At 37.3% G+C, this 20,755-nt stretch overlaps 2 protein-coding genes across 4 annotated transcripts; one reads left to right on the forward strand and one right to left on the reverse strand.

Moving 5' to 3' along the window:
• On the forward strand, positions 1-6,554 carry LOC105168883 (probable serine/threonine-protein kinase PBL5). Its single transcript, XM_011089070.2, has 10 exons — positions 1-140; positions 378-564; positions 859-1,001; positions 2,489-2,586; positions 2,952-3,115; positions 3,713-4,279; positions 4,537-4,685; positions 4,951-5,163; positions 5,259-5,408; positions 5,963-6,554. Exons 1-10 carry the CDS (start codon positions 138-140, stop codon positions 6,062-6,064), a joined length of 1,776 nt encoding a protein of 591 aa, XP_011087372.2. The 5' UTR covers positions 1-137; the 3' UTR covers positions 6,065-6,554.
• LOC105168884 (mediator of RNA polymerase II transcription subunit 15a) lies at positions 7,114-20,690 on the reverse strand. Of its 3 annotated transcripts, XM_020696273.1 has the most exons (13): positions 20,314-20,689; positions 20,027-20,209; positions 16,858-16,969; positions 16,639-16,747; positions 14,608-14,754; positions 13,345-14,487; positions 11,670-11,740; positions 11,432-11,506; positions 9,767-11,125; positions 9,321-9,662; positions 8,449-8,649; positions 8,277-8,365; positions 7,114-7,587 (listed from the first exon to the last, which is right to left on the reverse strand). In XM_020696273.1, exons 2-13 carry the CDS (start codon positions 20,176-20,178, stop codon positions 7,380-7,382), a joined length of 4,008 nt encoding a protein of 1,335 aa, XP_020551932.1. In that variant the 5' UTR covers positions 20,179-20,209; positions 20,314-20,689; the 3' UTR covers positions 7,114-7,379. The 3 variants fall into 3 exon arrangements, with proteins under 3 accessions (XP_020551932.1, XP_011087375.1, XP_011087374.1); XM_011089073.2 differs by having other exon boundaries at positions 11,670-11,731; positions 13,345-14,754; positions 20,314-20,690; XM_011089072.2 differs by having other exon boundaries at positions 13,345-14,754.

Genomic DNA, 20,755 nt, shown 5'->3' on the forward strand with positions numbered 1-20,755 from the left:
TTCAACTTGTGGCCAAAAAACACAGAATATCAAAGAGAAGAAACCCTTCCCTTCACATTGTATATACACTTGAAGATTCACCACCAGTTGCTTTTCTTCAATTATTACAATTTCTATCCTATCTTCTCCTTTTCAGAATGGTAAGAAGATCTGTTGTTGCTCTTACTCAAGTAATATATAATAGAAATATATATATATATGTTCCGCAGGACGTATCTTTTTTACTTTCTTGATTCTTAACGTCTTGCACCTCGTTGATGGCCTTCAAGGGGTTACTCGTATTTCCACGGGATTGAATTTTTTATTTGAAATAATGGTAGCATCGTCTATTCCATTTAACATATATACGAGTGTGAATATGAATGAAAAATATGCAGAAAATGTCAAAGGGAAGTGAGGTGCAGAAGGTGATGGTGATCCTAACATGCATAGATGTAAATTGGAGTGGACTGAAATGGTTGCCGGATGCCTTGTCTCTTAACCCTGGAGATGAACTCATATTACTTGGACTTCTCCACCTCGTTGCTCCTCGTGCTTTGTCTTTGTGGGCAGCTGCCAAACTTTGTAAGCAATTTCTTCATCTACTTCTCATGTCTCCATATTATGTAAAGAAATTATTACTTATGGCTTAGACTCCAATGTTGTCACATGAGTTTGAATTCCCATCAAAACGTTAGCGTACATTTAATTTTTAATTTGCAACTGTCGGCCGTTTACAGGGACTTTGGCTGTGCCCGTATAGGGGCGGACACAATCCTATAGGGTGCCACCCTATTTTTCCCGTCTTTGTAAACAAATAAAAAAGAAAGAAAATTAAAAAGAAAAACTAATTTTAATTTTATTTATTTATTTTTGCAGTGGGATACAAGGATAAAGAGGATGCAAATAAGGTACTTGAATCAACAAGAAAATTTAGAGAGGAAGAGGTGAGAAGAAGGAAAGAAGATGTCAGCAAAAGCCCTGGCTTAATGCAGCTGCAGAAACTGTGTGAAATTGAACAGGTTACTTGTTTTTATTTTTTTATTGATGAAATTTCCCCATCAGATCCCATCATGCCCGTGATTGATGTAATTTTTATAAACGCGACACATAAAGTGGAATAAAAGATACAATAGGAATCACAATAAGAAATTCAATCCGCGATATAGTACCAATATATATCGGATCGAATGTTTAATTGATTTTGAATCTTCTATTCCACTTAATGTATACAGAGTATGTGTTTCTTTAAATAAAATAAATAACATATAGTGCAAAAATAAATATTAGTGGTAATTTTAACGTTATTTGCTCTAAAAGTATAATAAAAAAATGATACAATTTAGAGTTGTGCCTCGCTATATATGAGTGTGCTTCTTTTTATTCTTAAACATTAATAAAAAACAAAGATAATCAAATTAATTATTTTTGAATTGTTTCTTTTACTTTATATTACAGTATAAAAATATAAGAAAATATATAAATCAAATAATAAAGTTGTAGGACACTCGCCTATAAAATATATTTGTTTGTACATATTATCATTGAAAATATATTGATTTAACACCACAAATCAACATCAAATACAATTTCATTAACTAATTCAAATATATTTTCATTTCACATGAAAATTTATACAAAATTGAATATATATATATATATATATATATTGTTCATTAAAAACTGAAAAAATTGAAAATGAAAACACTAACACATGTTCAATTCAAAACAGTAATTGAAGTGAAATATGTGTTGTTCTTTTTAAACAAGAAAAAAATATATGTTTGTCTATATGTATTTTAATTAGAACTATTTTAGTTTAATGCTACAATTTATATAAACAAAATCCCATTTACTAATATAAATACATTATCTTTTAACCTGAAAATTTATACAGAATTAAAAATTTCATATTTTTCACTTAGAACTGAAAATAAAATACAAACAAATATGCAATAGCAGCGGCTTTTCTTCCTCTAAGCCCATGGCAGATTTAGGTAGCTAATGGAAAATTCTTGTACATAATAAGTTTTGTCAAACTAAATCAATCGCAATTTTGCAATAATCACATATTAAATATATTATACGTGTCTTATAATTAATTTAAATTTGATAAAATTGGGTCCGTACTAGAATTTATTGTAACTAGTGTATGGGTAGGTATAGCAAAAGAAAAGGAACAAGAAAGTGAAAGAAACAAACCAGAAATGGTAACATGCATGCATCAAAGCAGTAACACAATCTCCTTCCAAGGGAGCTTAAATGCCTCTCTTGCTGCTGCAAATGCTTGGGCCATTCTCTTTTTCTTGTGCCCAATCTTCCTACCAATAGAGCCTTCTTCATGGGATGTGACCGAGATATAATGAATATTCAGAATGTTGGATCTTTAGGACTAGTATCAGTATCAAGTTGAGTCCAAGTAACCAAGGAAGAACCCCATGGGTTTTGGGCTCTGCAAGAAAATGGTGCTGACTTAATTGTGGATTGTGCTGTGAATCTTATCTTGCAGGTTAAGGTAAGTGTGGAGGTAGAAGCAGGTTCATCTCGTAAAGTGGCGGCTGTCAGAGTGGCGAAAAGGTTGGGTGCCACTTGGATTATCCTTGGCAGGTCTGTTAACGTTTCAGACTGGCTGATACTTTTCTTGGAAAATTCTTGATTCTTGACTCAACTCTGAAATTGGCTTGTAGTAGTAGTTGTCGAAAACACACCTTCTGTCAGTTTTCTGCTAATGAAAATTTGGGATAAATCCTTACAAGAAAACATTAAAATGAGTTTCAATGGGGGATTTCTGGTGGTTGTGGATTTTCAAATGAAGGTTCATGCTTGTATGCTTTGTTGTTGAGTTAACAGAGTGCACCGTAGATCCTGATGTTGTTCTTGCATCTTGGTGAAGGACACAAGAGTTACATTGGAATATCCAAGCAAGCAAAAAATTGATAGATTCACCACATCTATATTGTGTTTTATTACAGGGAGATGAAGAAAGACAAACAATACTTCATGGATAGGCTCTCATGTAGAATATCAAGTATCAAAAGCAACAATACTGTTATAGAACTCAGAGGTCCAATCAATGAACATGTATCATATGATGAAATGATTCCGTCTTATTCATGGGAAGACCTCTCTCCACCCAGTAAGTCTTTCATTTTTCTCCATGAAATCCCTACTGTGGAGGTTCATTTTGCATTCTCTTTTGGTCGATCCACTCCCACATAGGCTTCATCAGCTCTACCCGGTATGCCCATATATAGTTGTTGAGTTAGATGCACCGGTATGTCCAATTAAGCATTTCAAAATTTAGTAGTAGATTGAAACTTATGTAAACAGTTGCTCTCTTGAAAACATGATCAGTAAAATTATAACGAAGTATGTACCAAGATTGTAAACATAAAGAAGCAATCAAACTTGATGGCATTAATGGTCTTATTATTACTATATATATGTAAGACATGGTTTTGTCATCTGATTCTGTATCTAGAATGTACCAACACAACTAGATATATTATTAGTCTGTGCACAAGCGAGAAATTCTCATCGGGGAGGTGCATGAATGCGGCTATAAATACTGTCCAGTTTCACTTCTAAAATAACTTCAAATTGAGCACTTTTTATAAATTGTAAGTTTTTCGAAACATGATGTAGGCATAAACATAGATATATAGATAGCCTAAGTCTTTGAAGAAATACTAATCATACAGTAAGAGAAAATGAATTTGTTTCCTGACTCCAGGTGCTCAAGGAGCAACCTCATGGAAAGAAACAGCATTTTCTTGTTCTAGTAGGCCTTTGCTGCATAGTTCCCGAACATTAGTAGAGACTAAAAGCACTATGAGAACCAGACAGGCAATACAGGTGGAGATGTCTCCTTTGCAACATGAAGTACGTAAGACGCTTGAGAGTCCACATAGGGGTGGCGAGAACCAAATGGAGAAGGAATTTGAAAATTCTATTTGTTCTGTCTGCAAGAACAGGCGGCCTACAATTGGTCTGCAGAGGGACTTTACTTATGAAGAGCTTCGTGAGGCTACAAATGGGTTCTCGAGAAAGAATTTCCTATCAGAAGGTGGGTTTGGCTCTGTTTTCAAAGGTAGGCTGAAAGATGAGCTGGTAGTAGCTGTTAAGCAGCACAAACCAGCCAGCCTCCAGGGAGAGAAGGAATTCAAGTCCGAAGTGCATTTGCTTAGCCAAGCAAGACATCAAAATGTAGTAGTGCTATTGGGCTCATGTGCTGAAGGAAGCCACAGGTTACTTGTTTATGAATACGTCTGCAATGGCTCATTGCAGGAACGCTTGTCAGGTAAGCTGCATTCGGATTGAAGCTGTATCTGTTTTACATTTTCTTGTAATTTTTTTCTTTTTCTTTCTGGGGGTGGGGTCAATGTAGTGGATGTGCTAACGCGTAAGTATGTTCTATTGGAGCAAATGGTCATCTGCACACATTGAAGCAGGGCAAGAAGTCTAGGCTGGTACTCTTTACTGTATTGTAAAACGCTATTAAAATGGTAAGTGCAAAGCTAAAAGCTGATTGGAAGAAACTTTTGTGGAATGCTGCAGATGACAGCCAGGAGCCTCTCAACTGGGAGCAGAGAATCAAAATAGCCTTGGGAGCTGCCAGAGGCTTGGCGTATCTCCATGCACGCAACATCATCCACAGAGATATGAGGCCAGACAATATTCTCATCACGCATGACCATGAATCAATGGTGAGAATATGTGCATCTTCAACTTCAGTCAATCCTTCTAGGAAAAGACATATCACACAATTGTAATCAATATTCTTTTGTATCTTACAGTTTAAACGCCTTGAAGATATCACATCATAATGATTGAATGCATTCAGACGCACATAGGAAACAATTTGATTTTACTAAAATATTTGTGTCTTACTTTTATTCAAGAGATACGGTATCTCCAAAAAGAGTTGAAACACAATCATTGTCTAATATATCCTTGTTTGATTTATCTCAGCTGGGAGATTTTGGCCTTGCCAAAGCGCAACAGGATGATACATCTGATACTGGTGTGGTTGGCACTCTTGGATACCTGGCACCGGAATATGCAGAAAGCGGGAAAATGTCTACAAAGACCGATGTCTACTCATATGGAGTGGTTTTATTGCAGCTTATCACTGGACGAAGTACCACAGATGAGATACCTGGAGGGAAAAGTCTCGTTGGATGGGTAAAGTACACCAGTACTTTTTGGGATTTTCTAACAGAAGATTTAGGATATAGAAACTTAACTTATTTACTCAATTTAGATTATATCTCTCACAGGCAGAACCACTTCTGGAGAAGAAAAACTACCCAGACCTTGTTGACAAAAGGATTCCAGACTCCCACAATCTCCACCAACTATTTTGGATGGTGTTGGTTGCTGAGAGATGTCTGAAAAAGAATCCTGATAATAGGTGGACAATGGAACAGGTATGCCAATTAGTTGGAGATCTGACCACTTCTTTCATGCATCAATCTTGTTAGATTCAGAACATTTGTGCACTATTCTACTTTTGAAGTTTCATGGCATACCACAGACCAGACTTTGCCTTGTATCCATGGACCCCCGTTTTTTGTTTATGAAATCTCGAGGAATCTACGTATGAAATATAGGTGTTGCATCGCACAGCACTTTATCATTACCATCACCACCTCTAGATCAAAACGTTTAATCATCATATAGCAAATTGAACGCTTAAGTACATCTCCGGTGACTTCTTTTAGCCACTAACAACGTCAAGATCCAAAAGAATGTGATTGAAAATCAAGACTATCACAGGAAATGAACAACTTGTGCATATCATACACTACATTTTGGAACACTATAAATGTTAAGTTCATCATGCATTGACGCGACCATCTGGACTAGCGACTGTGTGCTGCAATTTTCAACCCTGTGGAATAGAAAAAAATGAAATGCTGCGACCTATGCACTTGTTATTGGATTGCATCTAACCATATATACTTCAATTTAACCTGTACAGGTGGTGAATGTTTTGAACTGCATAAATAAAGTCAACACAGATATCATTATCGACTTCTCACCAGCAGAATCGGATTCCAGTAGCAGTATAATGAACTCTTAGTCAAACACTTTGCATTCTGCCAATTGTGTAAACCGTGCCTGACGCTCAGATATGTGAAGAGCAACCGATTTTTCCAGATGAGATATATATTTATTTCTCTTAGTTACTGTTCGTAGTGCGTAGTTTATCAGCCAAAACAGTCACACAGTTCTGTCTGTAATATAGAACACTTGGAAGATATGTGTCCGAAAAAACTCATAACATAAACAGATTTGCATGTAGATAATGTTGAAGGAAGCTTTCGAATCATCTTTGGAAATAGGTGTATGATAGATCATGCAAAGAAGTGCATATGATGTGTTGGTCTTATTACAATTTTGGTCTATAGATAATTGGCCTTTTGGTCCTTTAAGAAATGTAACCTGCATTTTCAGAGAATACAGTTTGTTGGAAAATTTTCAGAGATCAAATTGTGTGGAGGTTGGCTGAGCCTTAAGTGTTGCTCCTCTATCCACACTTTTGATGCTCCACCGCATTAACTTATATGCTACAGTAGTACACAATTAACTCTTCAACATAAGAAATCTATCACAATCTAGTTGTGTGTTTAAGAGGTGAAGAATTTTACCTTTCAATTTTATTAATTAGAATGAATATGAAAAACGAAATCAGAGAGACGGAATGGAGTGGGGAAGACATTATTGTCACTCAACACTACTCAGGCATTGTGTGGTTGAGAGGGGTAGAATTTCACCTTGAATTTAGTTTAGATCAAATTTAATTTAAACCAAATGAATTCTGCAATTCAATTATTTTTGGACCCAATTTAATTGATCAATCAATTAACTTAATTTATTTTTTGACTTCGCCACATCTAATTAGACTTGTATCAAATTTAATTCAATCAAATAATTTTACACAAAATTAAATCTGAAATTAATTAACTATGAAAAGTAACTAAAGTTCCACGCCATTCAAATCAAAATTATTTTTTGACATAATTAAATTTAACTTTAAGTTATCAATGTAATTTACCCAAAATCATGTCTATTCATGTATTTTGATAGATCTCAACCACACCAAGTATCATTCGCAACTATGACAACATCTCAATTCTCACGGATTGTGAGTTAAACGTACTCTTATCAGAAAAAACACAAATATGCGTACATAAATTGTCCAATATGAATTTTGACAAATTTGTTACAGAAGCACACCCAACCCCCGTCTAGAGAGTGGCACTACCCTTAAATGTCAGGTACAGGCAACCTGCGAGTTAAATGCATGAGCAATTCCTTTTTTTTTTTTTTTCTTTTTTTTTTTGGTTTAAATTTTTGGGGGTAAATGCTCCTTTTCTGCACAAGCTATCAACGTATCAAGCTGCACTCAGGCAGTTCTCCCACGTTCCATACTTTGAGCTGAAGTTTCCACCACCACTTTGCTCCGCATACTCAGAAATGACAGCACGAGCACAATTGTCCCAAGTCCTTGCTATCTCCCCAAGTGACATTGGTTGTGCTAGAGCTCGGAGAGAGATGCTAAATTTTGATTTCGCCTTTATGGACAGATCTTCATATTCCTTACTGTTAATGCAAATTACGGCACAATTCTCATCAACAGACAAGGATTTCAATATACACGTTATACAAGTGAAAATACTAAGAAAGCAATTAGCATCAAACATACAAGCCAGAATACCAAATGAATGATGGAAAGCATGTAACCAAACTACTGTCTGAATTAGTCCCCTACTGGACAACCCAGTCGGACTGCGTTTGGCCCTTAAGATCTCTTCTTAAAGGTCTTACGTTCAAAGAGTACGTGCATGAATGGGAGGGGGGAAAAACTATTGTCTGAATTATTTTGCTTTGCCTTCGAATTAAAACCTATCCTAAAATTCACCACATAATCCTCTAAGATCCCAAATATTGCACCTATTCTGTAGTAACGATGGTTAAAACACTGATTTGCTACTCAATCATTTCACATTTTCTAAACCAAATGAGGTTATTATACCGACTCTTTCCAATAAAACACAAATTTTTGGAGAAATTTATCCTCTTTGAAAGATTTTAAAATAAGCTAACATTATTCCTGATATTCATCATACCAGTTGTCTAAAATTGCAATATTAGCCTTGTTGCGCACTGCATGCGTTAACAAGCCAAAATCAGTGAATAAATAAGTTCACCATGAAATAGCAGTATTATGATTAAAAAAAGAAATATCATCCCAAAAAATAAGAGAGAAGAGCAATTCCATGCATACAAACCTGACTTCAACTGGAAACTTGTCCAAAAGTATTGGGGAGCAATTTGGATAATTGCTGGGAATGAGCAATCTTAGAGGTTGAATTGGAGACTACAAATTCATGAAAGACAAACTCGTTACTATGGGAGAAAGAGATAAGATCACAAGACGTGCTAAAGGGTCCCAAAACTCACCATTTGAGCTGAAGCATACTGTGATTTCAGATTTGGGCTAAGAGCCACAGCACTGAACGAGCATTTCACAATAGTTCCTTCTCCACCTTCGGCAGCAGCAGCAACTGCAGTCGGATCAACATCATCTTCACTGATATACACGACAGTGTCTATAAGTCTTTGATTTATTTCCCGTAACTCTTCTTCAAGTGCATGGTTAGCCTGCAAAAAATCAAAATTCATCTTCAAAGAAACAACCAATAAGCATTCTGCATGGAAGTCAAAAATTAAAATAGCACTGGCATCTGCCATAAACCATGTTAAAGGCTTGGTTTCATAAGCAATTCTGCGTGTACACACACATCTAAAGTACTTGTGGAGTGTGAAGAAATAACCTCTTTTATTCAACTATATGCATACAAGGATCAACCACAGCCATACGTAAGGCTGCAAAGCAAGACTTCTACGCTATTCTGCCATTCCATCTATGCTCGGTTTCATTAAACGAATAGAGTCCAACTACCCACCAGCACAGCATGACTAGATTACTTGTGACTAGACTGTTCCTATATAAGATATCAATAACTAAACTAAAGAAAGAAGGAAAATCATGACACAGCAATTTGGCAAGTCAAAAAAGAGTATGACTTGTTCACTAGGTTTTACTACAGCAGGGCCCAATCATAGTGAAAAGAAGATATTGATCCTGGCTTCAAGAATTCTGGCTATACACTCAACACAGGCAACACGCATGTCCTGGATGAGTGGTGCAGAAACAGTCAAATACCGTAGGACTTAGTTTACTTCCTATTTCTACAGAATTCATGATATCAAATCTCATACTTAAGTATGTTTGAGGAAATCAAAGGCTGCATATATAGTTACCACTCTACCTCAATCCGAGGTCGTTTGACGCTCGATGCTCCCGTGGACTCTCCATCAGATTCATTACCATTTAAATGTCTGAGACTATCATTCACGCTGCCAGTAGATGAAACAACATTAGATGGCATAGCACTCGTATAACGCCTCATTTTCTTGGTGCCACTGGACCCATCTTGGGTGACAAAATTCCTAGCCTGCAGACGACATTTAGTCATAGCCACCAGATCCTCACCAACTGCAGCCCGTGATCCATTTCCTGGAGCAGATCCCGCAATTCTGTCGACCATACTGACAACTGAGCTAATGTCACTAACTGAGGCACTCAATGCTTTAGGAGACATAGATTTCACCTGTCAAAAGGAAAGAGCAAATAACAGTCAAGTATAATAGGTGCACTAATGAGATTTAAGAGATAATTGTGGTGCCACGTGTCTTGAGAGAAAAACATGTTTACCACTTTGATTAGCCGCTCAAGTGGCTGTTCCACAACATTAGAATTTCCCGAAACAATGGTTGGTGCAACACCATGAGTGCCATCAGGACTGGTAAATTCTAGCAAAGGTGAGGCTGATATCCCAGGAGTGCCAATAGCAAGGGATTGGTTTGGTATCGATGCTGTAGCGGTCGGATGATGCCCTATATTTCCAGCATTTGACAGTGATGAGACACCAGAATTCATTTTCTCAGAATCACCTGGCATAGGGGATGGAGCCATGGAAGTTGAAGGAGATGGTACAATGAATGGTGAACTTGCAGATTGCAAGGGAGTTCCAGTTTTGGTATGGGATGACAGAAGATTCTGCTGGTCAATTTGTGGTGAAGGATGATGACCAATCTGTGGGGATGCAGCCTGCTGTGAAGAAATAGAGAACGGCGTCCCAGACTTCATTTGTTGGTGGTGATATGATGGTCGTTGACCGGAAGGGTTATGAGGCTGGAGAACTCCCGATTTTCCACCCATCTGGTGTCGCATCTTCATGTCGTTCGTATCATTCATCTGATTAAGCTGCATCATTTGCTGTGCAGGTAACTGCGCTGACTGTTGCTGTACAGTTTGCTGTTGCTGCTGCTGAATTAACTGCTGTCTATGCATATATTGTTGCTGCATCTGCCGCTGCTGATATTGCTGTTTTAGTTGCTGAGTTGAAAACATTTGTTGTTCCTGTTTTATCTGCTGCGATTGAAGTATATTTGAATTTGCTTGCAAGGGATTAACATTTGACTGCAGTGGTGTTAACCCACTTTGCGATGATATGGTGTTAATATTCATCTGCTGAGGACCACTCACAGGATTTTGTTGTAGGGAGTTCATAGCTACTTGCTGCATTTGGTTCAGTGCATTGCCCTGTCCAGGATCGATATTTGAACCAGGCTGTAGAGCATCCATCATATTCTGGCGGGAATTTGAACTTGACACAGAAGATAAGGAATTATGCTGCAAATTGGTCAAACTATTCTGCTGTGCACCCACCACAGAACCCTGTACATTCATTGGTTGCATTTGGGAATTCATTTGACCTTCACTTGCATGCATCTGAGAAGTTTGAGGCTGTTGCTGCTGAGGCTGTTGCATAGCATGCATGTGAGGCTGCGGAAGCTGCCCTTGCTGCAAAGAAGACACAGGCTTTCGAGGCCTATTTGAATTAAGAATATTGAGAATCTGTTTCTCAACTCCAACAATCTTATCCTTGTGACTGGGCTGAATATCATTCTTGTTAGTTCGCAGAAACATTATAAGACGTTCCAACATGACCTTAAAAAATCTGAGTTTTTCAAGCTGCTCATTCTTGGGCTGTTGAGGAAGAGCATCATGCTGCAATCCACAGCAAGATATATGTCATTAGGGGGAATCAAAGTTTTTGAATGATGTTAATTAAACAAGAATTAAATGATGTCATCTAGGAATTTGTTTTACACATGCGTTCAGGCCCTAGCGAGGACCAGGGAAATAGGGGTTTGGGAAAGTGGTAATGCTAAAACTGAGTTTGTTGGTTTTAGTTTCTTGGAAGCCTTGTATGTAGCTGGCTAACTTGACTACTCTTGCATTTCTCCCTTAAGTCCTTTTTAAGTAAACTAAAAACTTGAAAGCACCTGGGTGGAATCCCAACAAAAAGTTTACCTGCTGCAACTTGGCAGCCATTCTCTGGTACATTTCATTCAATTCAGGGAAATACAGCTCATACATGGATTTAATCTGCAGAGGAGCACATTATTAGATTTTTAAAAACTGAATTTGAAACAGAAATGCATAGATCAATAATTTAAAAAAGACAATTACTTGAAGAAGATAGATGGCCCTGCAATGAACCAATTAGTAAATCTTTTCATAGGAAAAGTAAATATGCCTTGACATGTACCTTTTGATAGATCTCCTCCTGCCAGTCCCCACTACTCGCAGTCCCTGTCTGGGATGAGGAATCTAAAGATGCTACAATTATTATGTGTTAGCTAGCTGAACGGATTAAAACAAAAGGCCCCCATTAACTAAAAGGTAATAGCACCATGCGCACAGAGGCATTCATCATGACAAAGGGAAGAAATGTTATTGTCTCAAACAAAAACTAAATTTTGGTCTCAATGGTTGACTTTTTGCATAGATAGAATGCTTTTCTTTAAGCTTTAAGTATTTATTCACTCACAATTCAATAATTCACAATGATAAGTCCAGTTCTTATAAAGTCACTTCATTTTAGTACAAGGATAACAAGTTTGTGATCAGCAATGACAACTAGAACAGGAATGTCTTTATGCAATGCAAGAGTTGGTTATTTTAGTACAGGTATTTCAGTATATGATTGGAGATGAGCTGCAAATAGTTTGAATCAAACTGACCTTGCCCAAGTGCACATGCATGAGCATTGGCTATTATTAGCCTTAAGCAAAGATGCCATGTTTAGAAATTCAACTAGGTTAAGACCAAATTACATTATATTTAGCCTAATTTAAGAATCAATTGTAATATTTATCCCCATATACTACAGTTGATTTCTCATGCATGGCCAAAGAAAAGCACTAGAAGCAACATTGATTGACACATTTTCTAATTGTAAGACATGCAATAGGCATTCAATCAATTTCACAAGTTAAATTTAGGTAAAAGTAAATGCATTAACAGTTAAAAGAATATACACGAATTTTCAATGTCAAGACCACACTGATAAAGACTGTTTAACGCTTTTAGTATGCAGTGAACCAATAAAAAACCACATCTTGAGGTGGGTGAAGCAATATAATTTTATATATAAGCATATGTCTGGACATTTGTATATCTCAAGTAGGTATAATGAACTCGGAATATCACATCATACAGCGTCTAACAAGAAACACAACAACCACCTATGAACATGACTACACGGCAAGCCATTTATGTATGATTTAAAAATAACTGCACATTTTTGTACTTTTTCACGAATAATGAGCGAGTTCGGTGCGACAATTACCACTTGACACTTAATAAAAGAGGCAACAACGGAAAGAGAAATCGTTTAATTCAAGCACTTGTTCATTTACCCACACCATATAAAAAAAAACCTCAATCCTCGAACAAGTTTTGCCTCTGTATTTTTGTGCAGTCGTCTGTGTCTAACAAGCCTCTTACACATAATACACGACAATCTACTTTAGACATTGATTATTCATCGAACCAAAAGGAATGAACACAGAAGACAATGCATGGCCCAGCAATCCAACACTTCCAAAGTACTTGACCCATGTCTACAAAATTAGGATAAATTGTGGCAAAACAGGCTTAACAAGATTAACTTAGTAATATAAAAAATTTGGACTTGGTTTTTCCTGGAGAAAGCTTCTTCAACTGCTAATTTAATTAACAGCGACCACCTCAGAGCTAGTTGGCAAATTAATTTGTTTCAGTAGAATAACATGATTGAATAATCAGTAAACATTAACCTGGGGGAATTAGGAAGTTAGAGCTACTGAATGGCCAAAAAAAAAAAAAACGAAGAAATCAAGACAGCAAGAAAATCAAAATATACACCAAGCACCAACAACCAATTGAAATCAATAACTTACTCATTGGCACCTCCGGCATGACTCTTTGAGATTGCATTAACTGCTTCTGTTGATCAATCGTTGTCTGTTGTTGAAGCAAGGGACCAGTTGTTTGAATCCTTTGTTGCATGTCTCTAGATAATGTATTGGGCTGCTGTTGCATACCCAACTGTTGTTGCATCTGTCCTGGCTGAGATTGAATCTGTGACATCAGTTGCTGCTGCATTGGCTGAGACTGTGGTTGTTGAGCTTGGTTAGGCAACATGTTTGCCATGTTCTGCTGCATTTGCTGCTGTACTGCAACCTTAGATTGCTGTAACATATGGACAGGTGTCTGATTAGTTTGCAAGCTAGAGTTACCATGTTGAATTCCAACCATTTGCTGCTGCTGGAAACCAGAAAGATTGGTCTGAGGGCCTAATTGCTGCTGATGCATATTTGGGAGGTTGCTCTGCTGACCAGTTGACTGCTGTTGATGCATGTTTGGGAGGTTGTTTTGTTGACCAATTGTCTGCTGCTGTTGCATGTTAGAGATATTATTCTGCTGATTGATCATCCTTTGCTGCTGCTGATGCTGCTGTTGTGCATCAAGAATATTATTCTGCTGGCCAATTAGCTGGTTCTGTTGCATGTTTGCAGTATTTGGCTGCTGCTGCTGTTGCTGCTGCTGTTGTGTGGGCAGCATCGGATGCTGAGGCATCGAAGTTTGTTGCTGATGCATCATTGAAGGCTGCTGCGGTTGTTGCTGCTGCTGTTGCCGGAGGACTGATTGTGATTGCTGCTGAAGCATAGATTGAGTAGACTGCTGAAGAGATGACTGCTGATTTTGAAGAGTAGATGAAGCTGATGTCTGCCTCAAAGATGGTTGCATAACAGCCTGCTGAGAGGATTGGAGCTGATTTGGTTGCAATAGGTTCTGTTGTTGCTGTTGCTGCTGCTGCTGCTGCTGGATCTGAGATTGCATAATGGATTGTGGGACGCCTCCCTGTTGGAACTTGTGCTTCATAAGGTGCTGTTGTAGCTGCTGATTATAGAGATATTGCTGTGAATTCTGAGACTGCTGTTGTTGCTCCTGAGTAACAACCTGTTGTTGCCTACCCTGAATCTGTCTTTGAGAACTGGCATAGATGTTAGAAGGCACTCCTTGACCTATGGAATTCCCTACTGCATTAGGAGTTACATTAGTCATGTTCTGCATGTTCTGCATGTTAGGATTCTGCCCAGGAACGTTAGGCATGGTATTCTGGGGCATGCCACCAACAGGGGGCAATGCAGATGTCAAACCTGCAGAATTTGGCACTGCATTTGATGCAATGTTATTCTGGATATTCTGGGATAAAAGCTGTTGCCGCACTTGAGATTGATTGGAAACCATTGGAATTGGTAGTTGCTGGACCTGATTTGGCATTTGGGGCTGCATGCTCTGAGAACCTACGAAAGATGCATGCATATATCATGTAGGGAGATCTACACAGTAAATGAATATAAAGAGCAAGGGGAACAGCTCATATTGATGAATGCAAAGGCAACTGGTGGATATGGCTCCAAAACAGAAAGAAACTACAAATAACAAACTTCATCAAGTATAAACATCCACAACCGTGCAACTCAGACAGAGTCCTATCATATATCATCACAGGAGGGAGGCATGCACTAAGGGACAGAAGAATTTCAAGAGTTACTCTATAGCAGGAACACAGCAACATTCTACTGAGAAGGCGAAGGAAATGTGGCTTCCATCAGCAATTTAGGCACAAGAAAAAGTCAAAATCAATGACGTTTGCCCTAGTCGGAGGAACAACCATACAGGCACAAAAGAAGTGGCAATTACAGGAGTTTACCACTGGAAAAGCCCAAAGGTCTTTTAGATATTAAAGAGATAATGGGTTGCCAATTTCAAGCAATTACATTGAGTATGGCAAGCTTTACAATATCTTTAGAGCCATTACACTGCACATGGACAGTAGGCTCATGGAAATAAGGTGTTTTGTCTCTTTTTAGAATTTGGAAGCACTGAGCTCAGTGGCACATGATCACGTACCATAAAAAATGTTTAAACATCACAGAAGAATTTACAGAGCAAAAGACTACTGATTCTCCTAAGAACGGGCGATTATACTCATAAGACTACATAGAAAATGACAAGCAATTCATAATATACAGTTTACAATTGTCAAATTTTATTCAAATACAATTCACAATTGTCAAATTTTATTTAAGTAATTATTACTTAATACAATTTGCCAACTTGTAAGACCACTACACCATGGTGAACACATCACTAATCAAATAAATTTGCTCTTCCCCCAACTTCGTCCATGTCAACTTTTGCTCATCCAGAGAGGAGTAAATCTATGATATCAAGAGATGAAATTATCTCAGAGTTGTTGGATCGTTATTGATGTACTACAGCGAATATATCAGGCCTTCAGATAGAAACAAGAGTCTTAAGGATTTGTAGACAGAGTACCTTGGACCAAGCAGAAAAGGGTTCAAATGACTGGACATCAGCAAAGCAAATCTTAGTATTGAAAAGTGAAAGAGGTCTTAGACACAGTTAGAAATGCTCCACATGTCCCATTTCACTTACTAGATTGACTTTCAAAGATATGAATAATAAGAATATAGGGATAACTAGAAGAACAAAATGATTGGAGGGGAGTAACAAGGATAAAGAGTCGGAAATCGGTGGATGAACCGCAAGCCGTCTGAAGTGTCAAAAACTGAAAGACCTTTTGGAGTCTTTGGACACAATTAAAAATTATTCCCTGCATTCCAATTTTCCTTTATGTTCGGACCCTGAAAGATGCTAACCAACCAAAGGAATATTTGGTGTGAATTAAAGAAAGAAGTAATTAGAGGAGCAACAAGGAGAAAGTTCAGACTTCAAATATCCATGTGAGCTACTTTGTTGTGAATACGAGAAACTTAAAAGTTTAGCAACTGCAATTCTAGTGGACTAGACCTCAAGCCGTACAGCTACTGGGTGATGTGATGAAGTCTATAATGTCCAATAGGAAGATCAAAAACGTTAATCAGAAGTTGATGAATGCTTGGCTAATTACAGCAATTACAATTCAATAGCATCAAGTAGAGGTGGTAAATTATGATTGAAGTCTGGAGGAAAAAGTAGAGAGAATGGCGCCAATTAAGAAAGTCTCCAAATAAATGCGGAGAATTTCATGAGTTTCCCTTAACTAATGTGCAAGCTGAACGCACCAGATTCAGGAATCAGGTTCGATGTGAGTTCTTTAAGAGCAAAGAAAATAGCAGCAAGTCTGAAAATTTCACGAAAACAGCACAGATTTTATTTACCTGGATCTTGGGGATTTTTGCTATTGCTTGCAGCATTAGACTGAAGAGAATTCGTGGATTTCGTCTCCATCGTCAGCATTTTCAAAGATATCTTTCTTAAGTAATCTTGCTGCAGGAACAAGTTATAGAGGAAAATGGTCAAGAGTACGCAAATGATACATAAACATAAAGTTTGGCCTGCATATGGCAAATATTAACAGAATATCAAGTGACATGTACCTGACTTGTTGCTGCAGTATAAATTTTTTCCTCAAACCTGACAGCTATTTTTTTAAGTTCCTGCAGTCCCTCTTGTCCAGAGAAAGGAAGATGCCTCTTCAAAGTTTCCATTCTATTCATTTTGAAGCACCATAGGTCTTAGTTCAATATTCGCAAGTTGTGCACAGAAAACAAAATTCTAGAAGGAAAACTGCTGATGAACTTTTACTGCTTTAAGAAAGTAAGATCACAATTTAAAGAAGACAATATAACAAGAAACAAAGATCAGTAGGCCAAGATCAAATAGTAAATACTCAACATCAATAAAGGACCCTCAATTATTCATATGTATCCTTTCATTGGGTAAAAAGAACAAGATTGAAATTGTGAGATCAACATATTTTCCAGTATAAATAAATAAATATATTTTGTTTATGGTTCGTATAAGGACACTATCCAGTATTTACTTGTTAGTCAAGGCATCAAATTTGTCAAGGACAACACTCGATCTACAGCCTTCTAGAACAAATACCAAAAAAATACATAACTTGAAGAAACAGAAGCCTTGCAAGCAACAGACATGATTTTCTTTGACGTGCCTATTTCATAATGACAATCCAGAGCCTTGCTTTCTTTATGTCATACGGGATTAAGAGTCAATTACCAGAAAATTGTTGGATATGATAATTACAGTTTTGTTCATTCAATCTTTTATTCGTTTACACACTACAATAGATGAGAATTTCTAAACATTAATAGGATCTTTACCTTTCTTAAATAAAAATTTACTATTTAGAATGCTATATTCAAAGAATCAGGGATACCTTAGAATGATTCTTTTGCAGCTATTATCATGGTATAACTATAACCAAAGAACCATATGCATAACATTTGATCTCATCCATGTAGGAGGAAAATGAAGTGAACGAAGTAATAGTAACATGACTTCTTCAAACCTATTATAGATCTTATCCATACTGTAATTATGGTACTGCTCGTCAAAGAAAAATGGTTAAAATATGAACAGTTCAAAGTTGAATACAGAGAAATGCAAATAGAATTTCGTACAACTAGTTCTTTATTGAAACAACAAAAAAATAAGTCTGTTCACCCATGTATCATTAGTTTGTAAATATCTTCATTCCAATCCAGATGCTATCGATTCTTATTTTCACATTTGCTAATTTGTTCTTTTCTCCTGCATGCTGGCTTCAAGGTAAGGGTTAAGCATGAAAGAACCATACTTTACATAAATGGATTCTTGCTGCATTGAGCATCCAGAAAAGGCAGGATTCCTTTTCCTCATCTCATCTAAGCTTCATATGTCAGTAACACAACTCTCCCTTTCAGCTAGCAACATATTTGTCACCACCTTCTCAAACCTCCTCATGGGGTAAAAATACAATTTTACCACTTAAATTAAAGTAAGTTGATCTGATAGCTGCTTTGATAATCCCATTCCATATCATACCCGCTAACCCAACCCCCTTCCCTTCCCACGGGACTGTTACCAGGAAAACACAGAGATCACACATTCCAGGAGCTAAAAGCTACCTCTGTCGCACATTCCCACTTATGACAGTTACCTTACTAAATAACATGCAATCCTCAAAATTTAAAAAAAAAAAAAAAAAAAGGGGATGCCATTTTTCCATTATATGTGATTCAGGACAAATGAAAAAATGTTTTAAATAGTTATCATTGAATCCTCATAACATCTAAATATGAAACTCAAAAATTGGATAAGGGGCTTAACCGGAGAATCCTCCTTCTCCAAGGGGCATGGAACTACTATTAGCAAAGTCGGCAATATACATTCACTTCTTGAATCATCTACAGAGCTAAAGCCCAACAAGCGACTTTCAGAACTGAAGACACAATAGCTAGAGAAAGGTTCCCCAAAGATTATAGAACATAAGGATGCATTATTTTCATTTTATATTTCCTCAGTTATATTAGCAGAGAAGTCCACTATTGGCGAACAAATGAGCAATGAAAAGTTACAAAACGATCTCAGGAGTGTTAAAATGTACTAGCATGTTGGAATTTATTAATGTGGATGATCACTGTCATTGAGCATGTCACTTGTCGAATGCATTCCAAGTTCTGCTTGTAATGCCCGTGGTAATGCAATACCTAGCATCACTTTTCTCTTTTCATCTCCTCTCTTCAATCAACAAAATTTTATTATCTTCTCCCTAACTTTCAACCACATATCGTATGCACATGCAAGTTACTTTAGGATCTTTCAGAAATAAAACCTCTGGTTCCTGAGTGCGTAACAAAGGGAACCGAGCCTAGTCCTATATCAATAAAAACCATTTCAGAATATATATCCCTTTCCACACAGCTCAGACAAATTTTCAACTTGTGATATACTAAAATCAATTGCTTGAATCTGGTATTTCCTAACAAGCAACACAATAGACAGGATCATCTTTGACAAGGTGCTCTCAAATGAATTCTAAAAGACATGAACAGAGGCAGACTGTGTATGAGGCCACATTATTATTTATTCTTCATAAAGTAATTACATTGAAGGTGCAAGCACATTTCCCATCGTTACCCCGAATCTGTTTCTTCTTTCTAGCTTGAAATACGTCAAAAGCACACATCATTACAAAAGTTTTGTTGTTTAAAGTTTCTTTTACATTTCTTTAGCATTCTTCACCAACTCTTGATCAGATTCCTGCTCTAAAGCAAAAGCAGTGGCTATCAGTGACAACCAAATAATACCATGTTCTGCAGCAGGGGTATGCTTCCAGTCCATGCTTCTTGTTTTAGATCACAATAATCTCTATATTGTCACTAGTCTAAATATCACTATTTTACGCAGCAAATTTCCTTACACCATACGAACTGGCGATTTTAAGTTCACCATTCTTCAGGCAGGAGAAGCAAAATCAATATTTCTAATTTCCACGAAACTGATTTAGTAAATAGCACATCATCAGAAGCTTCAAAAACAAATTTATACTATCACCCCCCCCCCCCCAACACACACCCCCCCCCCCCCCCCCTACACTACAAAATGGTTAAGAAAAAGGAAGAAGAAGAAACTTGGACACTAGGCAAGAAATCTACATGATCCAGCAGAAGTTGCAAGCTCAAAAACACTGAGTAAAAATCTACAGTTATAGAATAACTAAAAATAATTCAAAAGGGCAGCATGAGAAATATATGACTTTACATCTTGTTTACAATCCTCTGTCTGGAATCAGGTTGTAGCTGAGTCCTCCAATCGCCGCCTTCCATACCCGCAGCGGCCACCGCTTCGCCGCCCATAACCTGACCAGGAATCTGAACCTGTCCTTGGGCTGCCCGCCAACTATTGTTATCCATTCTTCAGCTTATCACTTAATTCCCCAAATCTCTAAAGAAAAAGGGGTCCAAAATAAAGGCATTCAACAATCTAGCGACAAATTATACAAACAAATCAAATTGTTTCTCTGAAAAGAAAACAAAAGAAACAAATACCTGAAGAAACAAAAGATGGTTGAAACTACTCAAATAATTGGGCGCTTCATCTTTTAATTTGCATCCGTGCTAAGCGATTTTGACTTTAATTTTGACCTTAGGTGATTGGAAGAAATGGTAGATACCGTCGAAGATGTGATTCTTACGTGTTTAGGAGAGCAATTCAATTCTCTTTTGTAATCTTCTGTTTTTCTCTTTGGTAATAATAATAATAATAACTGAAACACAAATGATGAATTAATTAATAAGAGAGAGCTCTGTCGGAGTCGGAGTGGGAGAAGGGAATGGCAGCGATTTTGCGACTATGGGGGACAAGAATTTTAGTAAAGCAGCTATTGCTTCAAACCCAAAATCGTTTTCAGTTTCAGCGATTGTTTGTATGTATTTCTTTGGATGCGTAGAAAAGGGCCTTTTCTACCCCGACCAAATTACCCACTATTAA

Source organism: Sesamum indicum, linkage group LG8 (genome assembly GCF_000512975.1).
Source record: "Sesamum indicum cultivar Zhongzhi No. 13 linkage group LG8, S_indicum_v1.0, whole genome shotgun sequence".
NCBI classification, from domain to species: Eukaryota; Viridiplantae; Streptophyta; class Magnoliopsida; order Lamiales; family Pedaliaceae; genus Sesamum; species Sesamum indicum.

Coding starts and splice junctions, on each gene's coding strand:
- LOC105168883 (XM_011089070.2), top strand. Junction 565..858: donor GTGGGCAGCTGCCAAACTTT/GTAAGCAATTTC, acceptor TTATTTTTGCAG/TGGGATACAAGGATAAAGAG. Junction 4,280..4,536: donor ATTGCAGGAACGCTTGTCAG/GTAAGCTGCATT, acceptor GGAATGCTGCAG/ATGACAGCCAGGAGCCTCTC.
- LOC105168884 (XM_011089072.2), bottom strand. CDS start 20,178: ATGGATAACAATAGTTGGCGGGCAGCCCAAGGACAGGTTCAGATTCCT. Junction 16,748..16,857: donor ATACTGCAGCAACAAGTCAG/GTACATGTCACT, acceptor TTGTTCCTGCAG/CAAGATTACTTAAGAAAGAT. Junction 7,588..8,276: donor AAGTTTCCAGTTGAAGTCAG/GTTTGTATGCAT, acceptor TTGCATTAACAG/TAAGGAATATGAAGATCTGT.